The 18830-nt window shown below is 42.0% G+C and overlaps 1 protein-coding gene across 2 annotated transcripts in view; it reads right to left on the reverse strand.

Moving 5' to 3' along the window:
- TBC1D9 (TBC1 domain family member 9) overlaps nucleotides 1–18830 on the reverse strand; it is a 65587-nt gene that overhangs the window by 30570 nt on the left and 16187 nt on the right. For both annotated transcript variants that reach the window (XM_073642102.1, XM_073642093.1), the window contains exons 3-11: nucleotides 17649–17767; nucleotides 15268–15496; nucleotides 13583–13844; nucleotides 12538–12745; nucleotides 9284–9490; nucleotides 7937–8107; nucleotides 6256–6406; nucleotides 5962–6176; nucleotides 757–874 (exon numbers count right to left, since the gene is read on the reverse strand). In XM_073642102.1, coding sequence (XP_073498203.1) covers nucleotides 757–874; nucleotides 5962–6176; nucleotides 6256–6406; nucleotides 7937–8107; nucleotides 9284–9490; nucleotides 12538–12745; nucleotides 13583–13844; nucleotides 15268–15496; nucleotides 17649–17767 — 1680 coding nt within the window. The remainder of the gene's footprint in view (nucleotides 1–756; nucleotides 875–5961; nucleotides 6177–6255; nucleotides 6407–7936; nucleotides 8108–9283; nucleotides 9491–12537; nucleotides 12746–13582; nucleotides 13845–15267; nucleotides 15497–17648; nucleotides 17768–18830) is intronic.

An 18830-nucleotide genomic window follows, 5' to 3' on the forward strand; every position in this document is an offset into this window, starting at 1 on the left:
CAGTGAAAGGAAAGGTTAATGCTTGAGCATCTCTAAATAAGAGAAATCTCGCATTTTGGATAATTGTATGATTCCACGTTTGTGGGAACAGTTTAAGCATTGTAGGGAGACCTTGGTGTTTAAGAACATGACTGGCTGCACAGGGCCCTGACCTCAATCCTACCGAACATATTAGGGATGAACAAGAACCGTGATTATGAGCAAGGCCTTCTCCAAAATCAGTGTCTAACCTCGCTAATGCTCTTCTGGATGAATGGGCAAAATTACACAGATACAATCTAAGATCTAGTAGAAAGCCTTCCCAGAAGAGTGGGGAACTGTTTTAGCAGCTAAGTGAGGACCAACTCCATATTAAGGACTATGGAGGTAAACAAGGATGTCACAAAAGCCCCGGCACGTGTAATATGTAGGTGTCCCAACACTTTGCCCCTGAATATATGGGCAAGGCATATCCTTGGTACAAGGTTAGGGGCCTAAGAGGTAAGGGGGCCCACATCCAGCTTCAAAGCCACTTCGGTCACAGACAGAACTATTGGACTGCAAGGGGCCCATATAATGTTCTTGCACAGGGGCCCTTTTCTGTCTGTGTCCGGCACTGCACATATTGTATTAAAATCAGAAATTCCTGCTCTACTCTGGGAACATTTTCATGTAGCAAAGAATGAGGCACGCATACCTAGATATACCAGCCAGTGACGCACTGTAATTATAAATGATCAGTTCAAAATAATTACAAAGCAGTAATCTTCTACCCACCAACAACCCTGGTATTGTAGTAATCCGGAAGCATACGCTCACAAAGGGCCACCAGCAGCCAGAAGGCTTCTTCTTCCTTGGCATACAGAAGCAGTACTGAGGTAACAATATTCATTGCCTGCATGAATGAAAACACAAATATATTTCATTTCATATATTTCAATATGAATGTGTAATGATATTTAATGCCAAAGTACCAGTGGAAAGAAGTTTAAAAGAAACATTCCAGCATTTGCTTTACCTATACAGAATATAGGCACTGTTTCTTGCCCGTTTTAGTGGATGTGCCATGTGTGGGCTGGATTCCTTCCTCCCCTTTAACAAGGCACCAGTGAGACTACATTCCCATGATGTCGGCGTCTCATCACATTGCTCTTGCTCCTATCTAGTGACAGTAATGATAGATCATTTTTCAATAGCAGAATACAAAATGGAAGCCGCTCTATGATTGATTGCTATATGGGCAACGGTTTGTTTTTTTGAGAAAGTTTAACCCCCATCTTTAGCTGCATGGTAGGACCTACAAAAGGATAAGGAGCATGGAGCTAGGAGAGAAGGAGAGGATGTCTACAGAGATTATAGAGGATCAGGTCATCATGTTGTTCCCAAGAAATCCACGGGATTGCCTAAATGGGGCACGTCTGTCTCCTGTCTGAATGGAGCGGCAGTGCATGTGCTCGACTGCCGCTTGCATTTGTTTACTTGGCTTTCTCCAATTGTCCCTAAAAGAATGAATGGAGTGAAGGTTGAGCACGCGCACTGCCACTTCATTCAGACAGTGAGCACGTGTGCCACATTTTGGTGATTGATAGAGATCTCAGTAGTCAAACCCCCATCAATCTAGAATGTATTCCCTATTATATGATTAGTTGATAATTTCCCGTGTGTGTCCTGTGTCTGTCTTCAGGAATGCATCATTCTGATGACTGACAGTTTGGACCAATGGCATATTTGCATTGCTGGCCCCAGCTTTGTGCTCTCCTTAATGCAATGCAGCATTGGATGAGTGCAGGGACACTAAGGCTATGTGCCACTATGCATTTTTCAAGCGTTTTTGCCGCGGAATTTCCGCAGCAAAAACGCTTAAAAAACGCTTGGTAATATGTGCCCCATGGTCCCCAATGATAATCCGCATGTGCTGTGCACATGCTGTGGAAATTTCCACTGCAGATCATCATGGCAGAAAAATCCGCAGCATGTCCATTAATTTTGCGGACACGCAGCGTAATTGACGCCATTGATTTACATTGAAACGCATAATATCCGCATGACTACATGTGCACATACGGATATAAACCACTTTACAGCCTGTGGCGTAATAGTACGCACCAGGCTGTCACCCCCTGTCCAGCGCGGGCTCCGGCGCTGAGCCCGCGCTGAGCCCACACTGAACCGGGCACATGTCAGCTAATTATTACAGCTGACATGTGCCCGTAACAGCCGCGGGTGGAATCGCGATCTACCCGCGGCTGTTAACAGGTTAAATGCAATCTCTGACTGCGGCATTTAACATCGCCGCGCAGGAAGCGCGTCACTTACCCCGCCCATCGGTGACCCCATCACGTGATCGCGGGTCACCGATGCGTGGGCATGACAACCCTGGGTCTGCAGCAGACCCCAGTGGTTGTCATGAGCTGATGGCTATGAGCGCCACCTAGTGGTCGGCGCTCATAGCACAGGAGCATTTCTGTTACATAGAGGTGATCTGCTCATCACCTCTATGTAGCAGAGGCGATCGGACAGTTGCTGCTTCTAGTCTCCTATGGAGACTATAGAAGCATGCAAAAAGTGTAAAAAAAAATGTTTTTAAAAATATTAAAAAAAATATAAAAAAAAGTTTAAAATCACCCCCGTTTCGCCCCATTCAAAATAAAAAAAAACAAAAAAAAAAAACAAACACACACATATTTGGTATCGCCGCGTTACGAATTGCCCGATCTATCAATATAAAAAAAGAATTAATCCGATCAGTAAACGGCGTAACGAGAAAAAAATTCTAAACGCCAGAATTACGTTTTTTGGTCACCGCAACATTGCAATAAAATGCAATAACGGGCAATCAAAACATCAGATCTACCCCAAAATGGTATCAATAAAAACTTCAGCTTGGCGCGCGCAAAAAATAAGCCGTCACCCAGCCCCAGATCCCGAAAAATGGAGACGCTACAGGTCTTGGAAAATGACGCTTTTTTTTTTTTTTTAGCAAGCTTTGGAATTTTTTTTCACCACTTAAATAAAAAAGAACCTATACATGTTTGGAGTCTACGAACTCGTAATGACCTGAAGAATAATAATGGCAGGTCAGTTTTAGCATTCAGTGAACGTGGTAAAAAAAATAAAAAAAAAACATCTGTGGTATTGCACTTTTTTGCAATTTCACCGCACTTGGAATTTTTTTTCCCGTTTTCCCGTACACGATATGGTAAAATCAGTAATGTCGTTCAAAAGTACAACTCATCCCGCAAAAAATAAGCCCTCACACGGCCATATTGACCAAAAAATAAAAAAACTATGGCTCTGGGAACAAGGGGAGCAAAAAACGAAAATGCAAAAACGGAAAATCCCAGGGTGGCGAAGGGGCTAAGCGATTCATTGTGCGGATGGTACCCGGGTCTGGAGAAGAGGAGACTCTCCTCCAGACCCGGGTACCATAGTACCTGTAAAAAAAAAAAAAAAAAAAAAAAAAAAGTTTAAAATAAAAAATATACATTATACTCACCTTCTGATGTCCCCCGGTCTCCTGTACAGTTCGTCCTGGCTCCTCGGTGGCTCGCGATGGTGTAAAAGGACCTTCCATGACGTCATTTAGTTATGTGACAGGTCACGCGACCACTAACGTCGGCGGTCGCTTGACCTGTCACATGACTAAATGACGTCATGGAAGGTCCTTTTACACCACCGCGAGCCGTACGAGAGACCAGATGCACCCGAGAGAAGACCGGGGGCCATCAGAAGGTGAGTATAATGTTTTTTTTTTTATTTTTTACCGGTTGCATGGATTTATATAGTGTGATCAAGTTGTCAAGAACTTTTCCAAGTGATGCTAAAATAGCTTGGAAAAGCGCTTGATAACCTAAATGCAGAAATGCATGCAAAAACGCTTGATAAACGCTTCTACCTGGCAGGAAAAATGTGTTTTTCCTGCCAGGGAGATGGGGAAAAAATAAGCAGCATTTCTGCATCGTGGGCACATAACCTGAAGGTGGCATGATTCAGTGATCCTACCAGCTTCAGAGCAGCCTGTCCAAGCTTTATGGTAAACCGCTTGTAAGTGCTGCACTCCTTATCTAGGAGACGAGCAACCACTGATAGCCTACGAATATATCTGGTAACCTGGGTAATGGGGAGAATTTTTAATAAGAGGTAAATTGCCAAGTCGGTTGTGCCAAGTACTATACAATTTTACCTATTTCTGAAGATGATATGAAACATTGTTTGGGATCACATGACTGACCCCAAATATTAAAACATGTGTTTTTTTTTATTACAAAACCTATTCATTTTTAAATGTACCCATAGATACTTGGAAAACCACTTTAAAAGTAATTTCTGGCCAGATATTTCCCATACAGCAAAATTTAGTATTTCATGGCATCCACAACAGCACGTCTGCTCTGGCTCATAGAGAGAGGTCCTTGGCACGGGATTTACCTCCTCCCCCATGACATCTATTCCCCTTTATAGGATATATGGAAAGTGGTTTATTTTAAATGACACACTTCCATTGATGGTGACGGTTTTGTAAATAGTATGCTTTTTATTACATGAAATATTATAGGTAAAACTAAGAGCAAAAAAAAAATGAGGATTTAAAATAAACTGCATGAAATGTACCATGCTACAGAGGAAAAAATCTTATTAAAAGTCTTCAGAAGGGGGTCATGGACCTCATTGTTTGCAGTAAGATTCTGCTGCAGTCATCTAATTCATAGGAAAGTGAACCATAGAGGAAACCAGAAGGCGGCATAAACTGCTGACTGCTCCACAATGACACCCACAAAAGACTCCTGGTACAAGCGTTTACATTTTGCATACAATAATGGCCAGCGCATGGAAACAATGACCTCATTATAGCATTGGGTGAGAAAATACATTCATCTGGTATTTAACTGCCGGCTTTAGGCAGAGGTTACATGCTCAGGATCATGTCATTAGTCATTGAAGGGAAACATTGCTTGTATACAGTATATTGAGGCCCTCACTGTTCTTGGTCAATACTAGATGCCAGTTTTAAAGATAACTGTAATCATTATAAAAAGGCCTGGCTTTCTAAGATTAATGTAATTCAAGACTCAAAAATAAATTTGTATAATGAAAAGTTATACAATTTTTCAATAACCTTTTTGGGTTAACTCTTTATAGTTTTTAAGATCTCTGCTTGGCGTCACTCTATAGCAGTGATCCCCAACTTTTCTTACTTGGAGAGCGACATTCAGCTTTGAGAGAGGGTCGCAAGCCAAATCCAGACCTCCCTCCTCAAAGTAGCAGCACCCAAAGCCCCCATTACCGGTAGGAGAACCAAAGCTTTCCCAACAGGTTGGGGAACCCTGCTTTATAGGAACTCTTGTTGCTTCCAGAAAATACATTTTCATTATACATAAAAATAAAATAACTAGAATCTGCAAATTGAGATTCTGATTTGACTTTCATCCTAAGTCATATGGCAAGACTCGTTAAAGGGTCGATTGTGACTTGTAGGATTGCTGCTTCCAACAGGTGGCGCTATAGGAGTTCAAGTCCTCTTTCTCTCTGAAGAGGCAATATGCATATAGAAAACCCCAGCAATCACTGTTTTTCAAGAGCCTATTTACATTTGAATGATTCCATTCCCTTTCATGTATGAATCTGATTCAAAATTGTTTTTACACAGTTACTCCAGTATTACTTTTTTTTAATGAAATTAGTATTGGGGGAACCCTAGGAGAGGAATGGCGAGGGATTGGCTGGAGAGTATACAAAATTCTGCCAGTGCTCATATTTTCGGTAACAGGACATGCACATAAGCATTGGAAAGCAGTCCCTTTGATTACTATGAGAACAGAAAAAGATTGGGATGTACTGGAGATTTTGCAATAGGTTGTGTTATGTAGATGGTGTACAAATTTCTGGTTTTCTTTCTCATTGCCGCACGATTCTCCCCCTAGAATTGGGCTGTAGGTGGTCAAGAATAAAGGGAGTTGTAATGGGTAACATACTAGAACCTACCTGACAATATCCGATGTTTGGATTTCTAAAAGCGTAAGCAGTGAGGACTCTCCTCAAGGCAGAAATGCCAATTTCATTTTGGAATGCTGGATGCTCCGGGAGGGAACGGTGCAAATCTCTCTCGATCTCCTCTGTGGCAAGGTTGTACTGACCCATAGACTTCTCGACCAGCTCCTCATAATAACCGGGGTGCATTGCCATTTCATTAATCGCTCCTGATAACAGAAAATAAATGGTCACATAAAAGTAAGTGTCATCCAGCTTAAATATCCCTGCACAGTGCTCATCACCTACCAGAGAAGAGCAGCCACAGCTCTCCCCGCATGCTTTCCGGGATGCCCTTCAGTACTAGGTCTCTTGTTTTCTGAGTGCGGTACATACAAATACCTTGTCCATATTCTGCAAAGTGAATCTTCCAAGCTTGCTCCTTAAGAAACTCTTTGGCCTTTGAAGACAGAATAAAGGGCTTACTATGTAGTATAAAATACTTGTAAAGAAGGATATTGTAAAAAGACGTCTACCTTACATCATTAGTTTCACAAATCAGTATAGAAATCTTAAAAGAGAAGTTCAGCCATGTTGATGGTCTGATAAGCTATAGAGACATACAGGAATGATATCTTTGATCTCAGACTGTGTGTTTCATCATGAGGGCCCGGACAGCATGTGGCCCCTGAAATAAGAACATTATACAAGCCAATGAAGCTTCTCTGGACAGATGGCAGAAAATCCACCCTGCTAATACAGTCCATCAGTAATCGTGATCCATGATGATGATTACCTTTCCAATGCATATTATCTAGTTGACCTTACAAATTCTTGTGCTTTTACGGTGGCAGTGGCTCCTTCTATTTTTCAGACCTCTGTGCAGATGCACAAGTTGCACATATGCTATGTCCGTCCATGGATTACCATTAAAAAGGGCTCTATAACATGATTTGGTAGCGCCAAAAATCTGACACTATACCAATGTTATTGGAATAATGACATAATTGACGTAAATGGTCATTTCCGTATAGTGTTACAACTTTCAGTATCAGAAATGAGAAGTACTAGAGAGACAACAGAGCGCTCTCAGTATGGAAATGAAGGGCAGACCGATATCAGACAGACCTCACCCATGTCATCTTCTCATATCTATCTATAGCATGTCAGATTAGACTGATTAAATAGGATACAGACATTGTAATAAGTCAGTCACTTGCCATGGGCTCACATCTTCAGTACATTTGCGTCGTCCTCTCTGTTGGTGTAACCCATACTATTTTGGGGCAATATAGATTTCAAAACTGGGATCCTCATTTTCCCAGGAGCCTGCGCCAAGCACCCCCAAACAGTGGCTTCTTTCAGGGGAAATCAATCTTAGTACTACATGGAGGACTTACAAGCAACACTAAGGACATTGCCAGAATGGGAGGCAGATGTACAGAGCCACCATGCATTCTGGATCACGATAGGGTGTCGAGCAGGTCAGCTCCATCTAGGAGGTCTATGTGCTCTAAAAGGGTATGTAGATCAGGATTTTTTTTAGGAGACACCCTCTTTAATAGTGTGATGATACGTCTTTCATGCATGTGGTTTAAAGACCAACTTTCTATATCAGAACTTTTGTATTATTCTATATTTTTTAGTTTAAAGGCATGTAAAAGAAGGTTATTAAGATGCCTGCAAGTTTATTCACAGTATGTAAACGTACAGACATTTATGGAATATATTCAGTGTAATAAACTGCAGACAATGAGATTATTAATTTGTACACACAATTATGATACTAATGCTGTCACTATTACAGCAGGAAACCATTAAGTGACTCACATTCTTCATACACCTTTGGCCTGATTGAGAATGGAAGCCTCATTAAAACAAGTTATCTAACCAGTATGACAACACTAGTGATGAGAGCTGGCAGGGTCACGTTCTGCGCCCAGAAGTGTCTGCAGTATTCATGCAGTGTCGGTGCTCTGCTGCCGCTTACCAGTTTAGGATTGAACTCCTCGGGTGACCTCCTACGATACATTGTCATTAAAGTTTGCGTGGCTGTTGGAGCGCTGTTCCCATTAAGGTTTACATGACGGTCTCCATCAGCTTCAACTCGTAATCTCTGATGAGGACTGCAGGAAACAAAGCCGGTGGCCCTGGAGTCAGGCTGAGACAAACAAATGGGACATATTACAATATATGCAATTGGATACATACATTCCCTTCACCAACTGTAATGTCAATTTATAGGCAAAATAACAGTAGTATAAGGCTGAGTTCACACGATGCGTATTTCATGCGTTTCCGCGGCGTTTTTGCAGTTGCGTAAACGCCGCGGAAACGCATGAAAAACGCATGGTAGAAGGGCAGCAATGTTCCCCAATGGAAATCCGCATTTGCTGTGCCCATGATGCGGATTTTTCCGCAGCGTGAACGCTGCGGTCAAAAATCTGCAGCATGTCAATTAATTTTGCGGAAACGCGGCGATTTCGCCGCCATCGACTTGCATTAGAACGCGCCAATTCCGCAAGACTGCATCTGTACTTTCGCTATTGGCGCGTTCTAATATGCGGATGGTACCCGAGTGTGGAGGAGAGGAGAGTCTCATCCACACCCAGGTACCATTAAAAAAGCTGTAAAAAAAGAATAAAATAAAAAATAAATGTATTCTTACCTTCTGTCGGCCCGCGCAGCGCTCCCGCTTGGTTCCCGGCACTTGCAGTGAGTTGTAGGACCTGCGCTGACGTCAGAGTCATGTGACGGGTCACGTGACGCTGACGTCGGCAGGTCTTTCAATTCAAAGTTGCCGGCAGCCGGGAACTTTGTAAAGCAGGACAGCGCGGGCCATCGGAGGTAAGTATATACACTCTCTCGGGTCACACTATATAAATCCATGCTGTTTGCATGGATTTATATAGTGTGACCTAGTTGTCAAGCACTTTCCAGGTGATGCTAAAATCGCCTGGAAAGCGCTTGTGAATCTGCATGCGGAAACGCATGTGAATCTGCATGTGGAGCCGCATGTATTCTGCAGGAAAAACGCATGTACAATCTGCATGTACAATCTGCATGCGTTTTTTCTGCCAGGGAGATGCAGAAATGATGCAGAAATTTTCTGCTTCATTTCGGCATCGTGTGCACATACCCTAAGACGAATAACAGTAAAATAAGATTATGTGGTATTTAAAATGGATAATATGGTGAGGAGATACAATGACTAAGGCTTGTAATAAATATGATCTCCCCATTATCACGCTGTATGGTGTAGTGTTAAAAGTCTTTGGAAAACAGAATTAGTAGCTGAAGTAGATCAGTATTTGGACAGGTCATTCACGTACTGTACCTCCTCCTCTATGCTGCTGTTGCTTCCAAAAATATCCTTGTCAAAGTACATTTTCAGGGTAGTTTGCTGCAGGAAATCAGATATTCTCTGCACAAGAAAGTCTCTGTCCTTCAGATTGGCGAAGAGGAATGTCATCCTGTTCTTGGTGCTGATAGACAGCGGGCTGGGCAGGACACTGGAGCTGTCCGCCTTCTCTACAATGGTCACCTACATGGGGAAACATGCTATATTAACATCCTCAACAAGTTCTCCGGTTTTTTTGTTTGTTTTTTTTTAATAAAAAGCAAAATGTTTCTCTCACATTTCGGGTACTTTCACATTGCGATTAGGGATACGCTCGGTGGCCACGTCGGGGCATATGTCCAAACCCCCTGCAAAACGGGATGATAGACTGTAATGGTGCTGGCACAGCAAACGTGCGGTCTGACATGCATCATTTTCAGGCGTGTACGCCTTCTGGAGGCGGACACTCAGACATAGCAGCCTGCCTCTGAGTGGCCGCCTCCAGTAGGTGTACACTCACGAAAATGATGCATGTCAGAGCGCATGCTCGCTCTGCCGGAACCATTATAGTCTATCATTCCATTTTGCGGGGGGTTCGGATGTCGTCATTTACTGGGTTCGTGGCAATGACATCGCCTATGCAGCTAGTTCCCAATGCCATTGTGACGATGTCACAACGATATCAGGAGCTTTCTGCGCAGGTGCCGACCTTATGATTAAACAAACCCAGGCAATGGTCGTGCCTGCACAGGGAAGACAGCTCCTTGAGGTAACCGTGACCTGTCAATTAATGAATGGAGACAGTCGGTGGGCATTAAAGTACAGAAGAGCTGGTGAGTGAACCTGAGCCCGTCCTGATGCCCTAGAGCAGGGATGTCAAACTCAAACACACAGAAGACCAAAATGAAAAACTTGGACAAAGTCACGGGCCAACCAGTATACAGAATAATGGGCCCCACATAGTCCTCCATACAGAATAATGGGCCCCACATAGTCCTCCATACAGAATAATGGGCCCCACATAGTCCTCCATACAGAATAATGGGCCCCATATAGTCCTCCATACAGAATAATGGGCCCCACATAGTCCTCCATACAGAATAATGGGCCCCACATAGTCCTCCATACAGAATAATGTGCCCCACATAGTCCTCCATACAGAATAATGGGCCCCACATAGTCCTCCATACAGAATAATGGGCCCCACATAGTCCTCCATACAGAATAATGGGCCCCACATAGTCCTCCCTACAGAATAATGGGCCCCACATAGTCCTCCCTACAGAATAATGGGCCCCACATAGTCCTCCCTACAGAATAATGGGCCCCACATAGTCCTCCATACAGAATAATGGGCCCCACATAGTCCTCCATACAGAATAATGGGCCCCACATAGTCCTCCATACAGAATAATGTGCCCCACATAGTCCTCCATACAGAATAATGCCCCCACATAGTCCTCCATACAGAATAATGGGCCCCACATAGTCCTCCATACAGAATAATGGGCCCCACATAGTCCTCCATACAGAATAATGGGCCCCACATAGTCCTCCATACAGAATAATGGGCCCCACATAGTCCTCCATACAGAATAATGGGCCCCACATAGTCCTCCATACAGAATAATGGGCCCCACATAGTCCTCCATACAGAATAATGGGCCCCACATAGTCCTCCATACAGAATAATGGGCCCCACATAGTCCTCCATACAGAATAATGGGCCCCACATAGTCCTCCATACAGAATAATGGGCCCCACATAGTCCTCCATACAGAATAATGGGCCCCACAAAGTCCTCCATACAGAATAATGTGCCCCACATAGTCCTCCATACAGAATAATAGGCCCCACATAGTCCTCTATACAGAATAATGGACCCACATAGTCCTCCATACAGAATAATGGACCCACATAGTCCTCCATACAGAATAATGGGCCCCACATAGTACTCCATACAGAATAATAGGCCCCACATAGTCCTCTATACAGAATAATGGACCCACATAGTCCTCCATACAGAATAATGGGTCCCACACAGTCCTCCATACAGAATAATGGGCCCCACATAGTACTCCATACAGAATAATAGGCCCCACATAGTCCTCTATACAGAATAATGGACCCACATAGTCCTCCATACAGAATAATGGGTCCCACACAGTCCTCCATACAGAATAATGGGCCCCACATAGTCCTCCATACAGGGTGGTGGTTCTGGTGTCGCGGACCAAATAAAACCACCCTGTGTGTTTGACATGTATGCACTAGAAAATAAACTTTTCTAAAAAAAAACAACGAAATTCTACTAGGAAGGTATGAATGTAATAAGCATTAAAGGGGCTTTACACTCATCTTTAATTAAGGGATTGAAGATTCTGCTGACATTTTTAGAACCACATGGCTCTCATTTTTATCACGGAGTCACCCAGACCTCATTAAAAGTACATAAAGTTATAATAAAGTATTTCAACAATTCCATTTTATAACTTGGAATCCCTAAACAATAAAGTATATTTCTGTGTAAAAACAGTAAAGCAATAACATTTACCGGGGAAGCACATCGAGACATGGCATGGACACCAGGATTTATTGGTACATCTGTTCCCTATTTTGCCATTTTAATCCTCTGATTGCAGATTTTGCCAATTTGCAGGTATTCATAGTAAGCCATAAATAATATGATGTGATGCATGATCCTATACACTTGCTATAAATAAATATTCATGCGATATATTAATTAGGCTCCGCAAAGGCTTCTCAAGATGGAACTGAAGGGGAATACATTTCTCAGATCGCTGAAATATAATACCGAATTGTATAAGTATCTGAAATATCAGAAAGGTCATCTCTGCATTACTTATCAGCTCATCTACCATACTATGTATGTTTTATTACGCAGCAGAACGAGCAGCGAATCTCCTTACAGGTCAGTGCACCTTCTGAAGATCAGTGATGAGGAGGCTTTGGGATGTGGAGGTTTCTTCATGGTTGCACTTCTTATAAATATAATCAGCCAGATCGTGTAATAGACCATACTGTATATTACTAACTGACAACTGGACTTCATGATCTGGAAAACGCTGCTGCCACATGACTAATTTCTGAACAAACAGACTTTTTTATTTTATTTTTAAGAGCGACAATCTGAGTTCTAAAGCTGCGTATATCAAGACCATTCCTCGGAGGCCGGTCCTCCATAGTGCATATACAGACTATACAGACTATGACCAGGCGGTAACACAAACCTCTCGCAGTGGGATGATCAGACTGCACAGATTCTCTTCTTTACTAGTGAAGCAGATGTAATTCGTTGAAACAAACATTTGCCCCACTATATGCCTTTTACTGAAGGGTGTCCACAATGTGCAGTCTGTATGTCCATCCAACTTCTCATCCTTTGGAAGGCGGAAGAGAGCCCGGTACCGCTCACTCTTGGCTCGAGCATCTAAGTCCCTGTAATATATAGATGTAAAATAGGTTCGATATTAATAAAATAGTTTCTTTTTATAAAGAAAGTTTCTATGAATATTTCAATTTCCATAAATCTATAATATTCAATATTGTAAAAATAACTGCTGCCCTCATTTTCAAGCAAACCCCTAAACATTTGAACGTCCATCTGGGTTCCAGATACAGTACCACCAAATGACAATCCCTAAAAAGTCCATGTCAAATATACCATTCTAAAGACGGCCATACACATACAATAATGGATAGTCGATCACTCATTTGGCTGCCAGCAAACTCTCCTGACTTCCTCATACACAAATCATTGGCTCGGCCAAAAGTTCATAAGTTTTAGAGGGGAAGGCGGTAAAAGCCACTATGAGGTCCGTCACCTATATAACCAAAGGGCCAGATGACCTTTATCTCCCACTACAAGTCAGTGGGCCCCCATATACATCAGACTCTAGAACGATTTTGCCATTATCAGCGGGTTCGCCCAACTTAACCTTAATGTATATGAGGGCCTTAACATGGTTTCATTCTTACATCTCCTGCACCCATCATTCTTGGCATAATCGTCCTCCTGTTATTTGGATCTTTTCAACCTAAAAACCTCTTCTGATAAAATGACTATATGTACTAAGGAATCATTTGGCATATCTACTCTGCTCCCAGTATAGCACAGTCTGAACAACAACCAGATGCAGCTTTGGTGGGCAGAATGGAAACTGCCCATATTCTTCGGATTCATCATAGAAAAATGTGAACATTTCTTTTACATAGGTCCCAAGAAGGACTACAAAATTTGGCTTCTGGCAATCACTTCTCTCAACTTCCACTCACCTCTTTAAGGCAGATACTTTTTTGGGTGATTTCTTTTTTAATTTAGGAAGAGAGCGATCCTGCTCAAAGCCTTCGTTATCCAGGAGTTGCCTCATTGCTATGTTGGCAAGCTGCTCCATTAATTTAAAAGTCTCAGAGATGTTAAGAAAAACAGAGAAGAAATGTTCACTGGAGCGAGTGCTGACTTTAATTATGTCTGGGAGAAGCAAGGTAGCCGTCTTTTCCAGTTGTGTTATGTCAACCCATCGGATCACTAGCTTGGCTGAAAAAGATAGATGACAGTTTATCAAAGAGAGAGCATAGCTCGGTCATTTCCGGAGGTTCTGTACAGACAAAAGCCTTTATTTACAGTGGCCGTACAGCCTGTATCTGCATTACTGCTTCCATACAGCAACCCCTTTAGCCCTCCATCTGCTGTAGCATATGGTGGATAAAGGTCTATTAGCTTGTCCTTCTTCCTTATCACAATGGAGAAGACTGTTCTAATATAAACATTTTTTATGTGACACAGAAAAAAAATCTTACAGTTTCCAAACTAGGAACTGGATATCACACATACAATATGCTGACATCTCCGGCATTGTGTGGTTCACGCTTCAGCTTTGCTGTGTAGACTGGTACAGAGTCAGCACAGTGTCTACTGTACGGCTGGGAACTGGAGAAGACCGGGAAGGAAAAGCATACACACAGATATGGATCTGTGTTCATCTTGACGGCCACTTCCTAGTCTTTGGGGGACAGGGCAGAATTTATTGCCATAGTACATTAGTCGATTGACATATTAAGGACTAGTAACCCCTATATGCTTCAGGACTAGTAACCCCCTTATGCTCCAATAAAGCACACACGTTCTGCTGGACTAGCTATAGATACAGGAAGAAGTGTATATCTTCAATATATCTAAACATCTCTCCCAATATTTCCTGCTATAGACTTTAATTTATAAAAGTAACTACAAGATAATGAGAGAAACTGACAGATCGTAAAGATTTTCTGCAGGGCTTATATTTTCCAGTGAAAAATTATGGTAATATTAGGGAGTTTTGTTCAGAGACTTGCAGAATATACATTACTTTTGGTACATAATAAAAGCACTTAAAAGACCAATATTATTTGATTAAAAAAGCTTGCGGACAAACAGTGCAACTGCACGAGGGCTCTCAGTCTTACACGATGCTAGATTATCTCATAGCCACAGGTAAATTAGGTCTCCCTATATAAAGTGGTATATACACATGAACATGCAGTAACTTTGTCAAGGGGAGTTTTGCAATGTACATTAAAAGTTTATTGTGACATGCTTATTGAAAGTGCATGTAGATACATTGGGGGAATTTATCATGACTTTTAAGGGGTGGAAAATGGTAAATAAAAGACTAATTTTTGCATAATGTGCAGTTGTGTAATAATTCTGAAACTTTTGATACATATACACAGTCGTTACTTTTCTAAAAAGTAAGTGGAGTGTAATTGGAGAGGCAGTAGTCAACCAAGACCCACCATATTAGTTATAATTTATGCTAAAAAGGAGCTGAAATTATAGCAGAAATCTCCTCCATCTCACAGCCAGTCTTGATGAATTCCCCCATAATGTTGCACTGGACCAGTTAGATGAGATGCACCAATTGTTAAAATTTAATAGAAATGGATTAAACCTATGGTAAGATGTAGGCCTGTTACACTACCTTCTTTCCCCAACAGGAAGGAGTAGAAGCAGAGGTGGTTGATGCTTAGGTACATCCATCCCTGTCGGGGTACTCTGCCCTTCCAGTAACTGCAGGAATAGTAGTTCACCAACTTCTCTTCTTCTGGCATGCCAAATAGCTTGTGGAACTTGACGATCGCCTCCTTAAACTTATCGGTGTCATCATCTTCTTTAATGCCATTGATTTTATTATATTCTGCAATGACACCCTGGAGGAAGTAAGGGGATATTCTATAGTCATCAATGGACAGTGATGAGACCGGATCATTTATAAATTGTAATTGTGACTGTTTTTAACATTTTATTCTAGCTTCCACATCATACTAAGCTGTCTTTAAGCTTACTTTAACCTGTCTATTAAAGTTTAAACCAATATTATGAAGTCAAATAATTTTCTTTGAATCTACAAAAGAACATATAATATGGTATTCTTAGTAGTTAGTCAAAGTTTTTTTTTACATTTTGGGCTTTATTTCTGGAATGTTTTAAGCCCCACAGCAAAGATCAAGATTTCCCCCTCATCCCCCTTCCCCACACACATTATGGTGCTGAGTTTTGCTTCCTATAGGGCATTTTCTGGACTTGTACCCCATTCACCTAAATCTAATTATATTGGGGACTTGCAGCTATTCAATAAAGGAACTCTCTTCTCCAAAAGGGCACAAGTCATTTGTGCTTTCCATTCTGTTGTCTAGCAATTACAGAAAAAGCTGAACAGGTGTGCCTCTACTCCATTCACTTTCTTGCTAGGTGTTTGATGAGATGTGTTGTAGTCAGACACTCCTGATTCATGAAGAGGCGTCGGACGTGTGGCGTACACCTCTGTGTGCAGTTCTCCAAAAATTCTACTCCGATCCTTGCTGGAGTAAGATTTGTGGTGTAGTGTAACATCGCCGCTTTTCGACGAGCGGCAGTTGCCCCAACCCTTCCCACCCCTGATTCACTCACTTTGTCGGAGCTGGCTGAAAATAGGGGTGGAAATGTCAAAAGTTAAAAAAAAACTTTTGTGCAGCCTTGAGTTGCCCCCGACTTTCAGATCTTTTTACACCAAATGCTGCCATAAAAGCTTGGCTAAATCTGGCACTATAACTTTATTTGTATGTCGGCAAGTAAAGCTCCAAAAATAGTTTTATCCATATGCAAATTAGGGGTCGATACCTCAGTGTGCCTGGATTGTCTGGATTAGATTTGTATGAGCTGCCAGTTCATGTGATGGTCAACTACGACCATCACAGGAATCAGCATCCCACACAATGGAAGGCCATGGTGAGCTAAGGTCTGGGAGGACTAAAATGGCATCCACTAATCTTTATGTGTGGTCAAAACATTTTTTTGAACTTCAGAGGCTGAGATACCAATAAAATTATAAGAATTTTCACTGCATCTGAGTGTCAGTGTTATCTCTTCAATTCTAGGGAATAATATCCTATAACTGAGCACCACAATAAGATCGGAGTGACAACCAGAATCCTTATAACTAATTAAAGCAAGACCTAGTGTATGTTCTCATCACAGGTTATGTAATGTGGGTGATCAGTAAAAACTAAGTCTAATTACAATGAGCAGCAATCAGACGGCTGTATGTTCTCTCATGGGAGAAAATCGGGCTGATTTTGCTAATAACACTCGGCTCAAACTCTCTCGCATAAGAAAATCACAGGACAGGTGTGGAGAAGACAGAACTTAATTTCTCCATCCTCTTCATTGTCTGAGTCCGCGAGTGTCAGGCTGCACTCTGACGACATCTGAATGCAGTCCTGCAGCACGCTGTGATTTTTTTTCAAAACATCGGATAGCACTTAGCCGTGTTATACACATAATGTGTGAGCGAGCCATAAAGAGATTTTCTCAGTAAAAAAGAAAAACCGTATTAAAAAAATTGGCAGTTTTATCCAGAAAACTTGGATGATTTGTTTTCTCATTCGCCTACAGTATGCAATCCATGTTTATATAGCAGCAGTAGTTAATAATTTACAGGACTAAATACAGTTTCCCATGTTAAAGAATTGCATATTTGGTCCCTAAAAAAAAAAAAAAAAAAAAAACACTCATCTGCACTGAACATTGGTCCGAATGCTGACCGAAAATACGGATGTGTGAACTTGGCTTCAGTGTTAACTACAGCAGTGATCATCTGAGGAGTCCGGCTCCCCATACTTCTGGTATCAGACAATTTTGGCTAGGACACCACAGCCAGGGAGATGTCCACCCTACAGTAGTCACTGCAAGTGAAAAGCAATTATCATGTGATGGAAAAATAGATTCACCAGCTTTAAACTGAAAATTTGATCATTTTATATTTTAAAGAATTTCTAAACTTAACCTGTTTGTCAAACCAAACCAATATACAGGGTTCGTTACCTGGATTTTTCCTTTGACAAATGTTGTAATGTCATTTTCATTTTCAAAAACAGAAAGTGTCTGAAGCAGGTTGACTTCCAGCCATTCCCAGTGTTCGGTTACCTCCCTGCGAGAGCCTCCTGGACACAAGAGAAGCACAATGTCACCTCTATGGGTGGGACAGAGCAAATACAAACCAACTGACTCCAACTCCTAAAATATAGAATAAATTGGGTACAGTAATTCAATGCAGTTTGTGGGGAATATTTTTTCATAAGAATTTGGGAAAGTTATGAAATGTCCTATAAATGTCTGTCCTATTCCTGATCTAAGGGTCTAGACTTTTAGCTGAGATGAATCTGTACTACAGTAAATTTATTACTTACACATGAGCCATGTATGAGGGAGTCGGAGTCGTGGAGTTGGTGTCATGGAAACTGAGGAGTCGAAGGTTTGGCTTACCGACTCCACAGCCCTGATTACCAGTGGAGTAAATCCAGCAGACGCATCTTCAGCCAGTAAGATCTGTCACAGACATTGCACCATGGATTCAGTTTGTAAATGATCCATGATAAATATGATGGCTCCACTTCGCCCCATTTTTAATGAGTGGGTCACCACAGCAGAACCATGATGCCAGTACAAACAGCATTACTTACATCTACCTAAAAGCAGGGTGGTAGACTTATTTCAGAACAGCCTACATGCATACATTCTGCAAAATGTCCAATATGTCTCGGTGCATTCCTCCCGGCCCGATGCAGTTTCACCTCCCTAGGACAATACCTATGTCAGCACTTCAAAGGGGTATGAAATGCTCTAATCTTCTCACATTCTGTGTAGTAACATATTAAGGGCCCATCACATATAACAAGATCGCTAGCGAGATCGTTGATGAGTCATGGTTTTGGTGACGCAATAGCGATCTCGTTATGTCTGACAGGTAGCAACGATCAGGCCCCTGCTATGAGATCGCTGATCGTTACAAAGCTTCCTGGACCATTCCTGGGTCGTTGCGCTCCCGCTGGGCAGTGTGCATCGCTGTGTTTGACACCTTATCAACGACCTCGTTAGTGATTCAGAACTGAGACACGTAGGCGTGCATAAATTGGACTTTTCCACGCTCCTCGTCCCCAATTGGTGGTTGCTACTGCGTCCTTGTTTTTCGGATCCCACCAGCGTTCTCCGGCTGTGACTCCACTT

The sequence above is a fragment of the Phyllobates terribilis genome, unplaced genomic scaffold (genome assembly GCF_046119375.1).
Source record: "Phyllobates terribilis strain yellow unplaced genomic scaffold, ASM4611937v1 Scaffold_1__5_contigs__length_1240528914, whole genome shotgun sequence".
Classification (NCBI taxonomy): Eukaryota; Metazoa; Chordata; class Amphibia; order Anura; family Dendrobatidae; genus Phyllobates; species Phyllobates terribilis.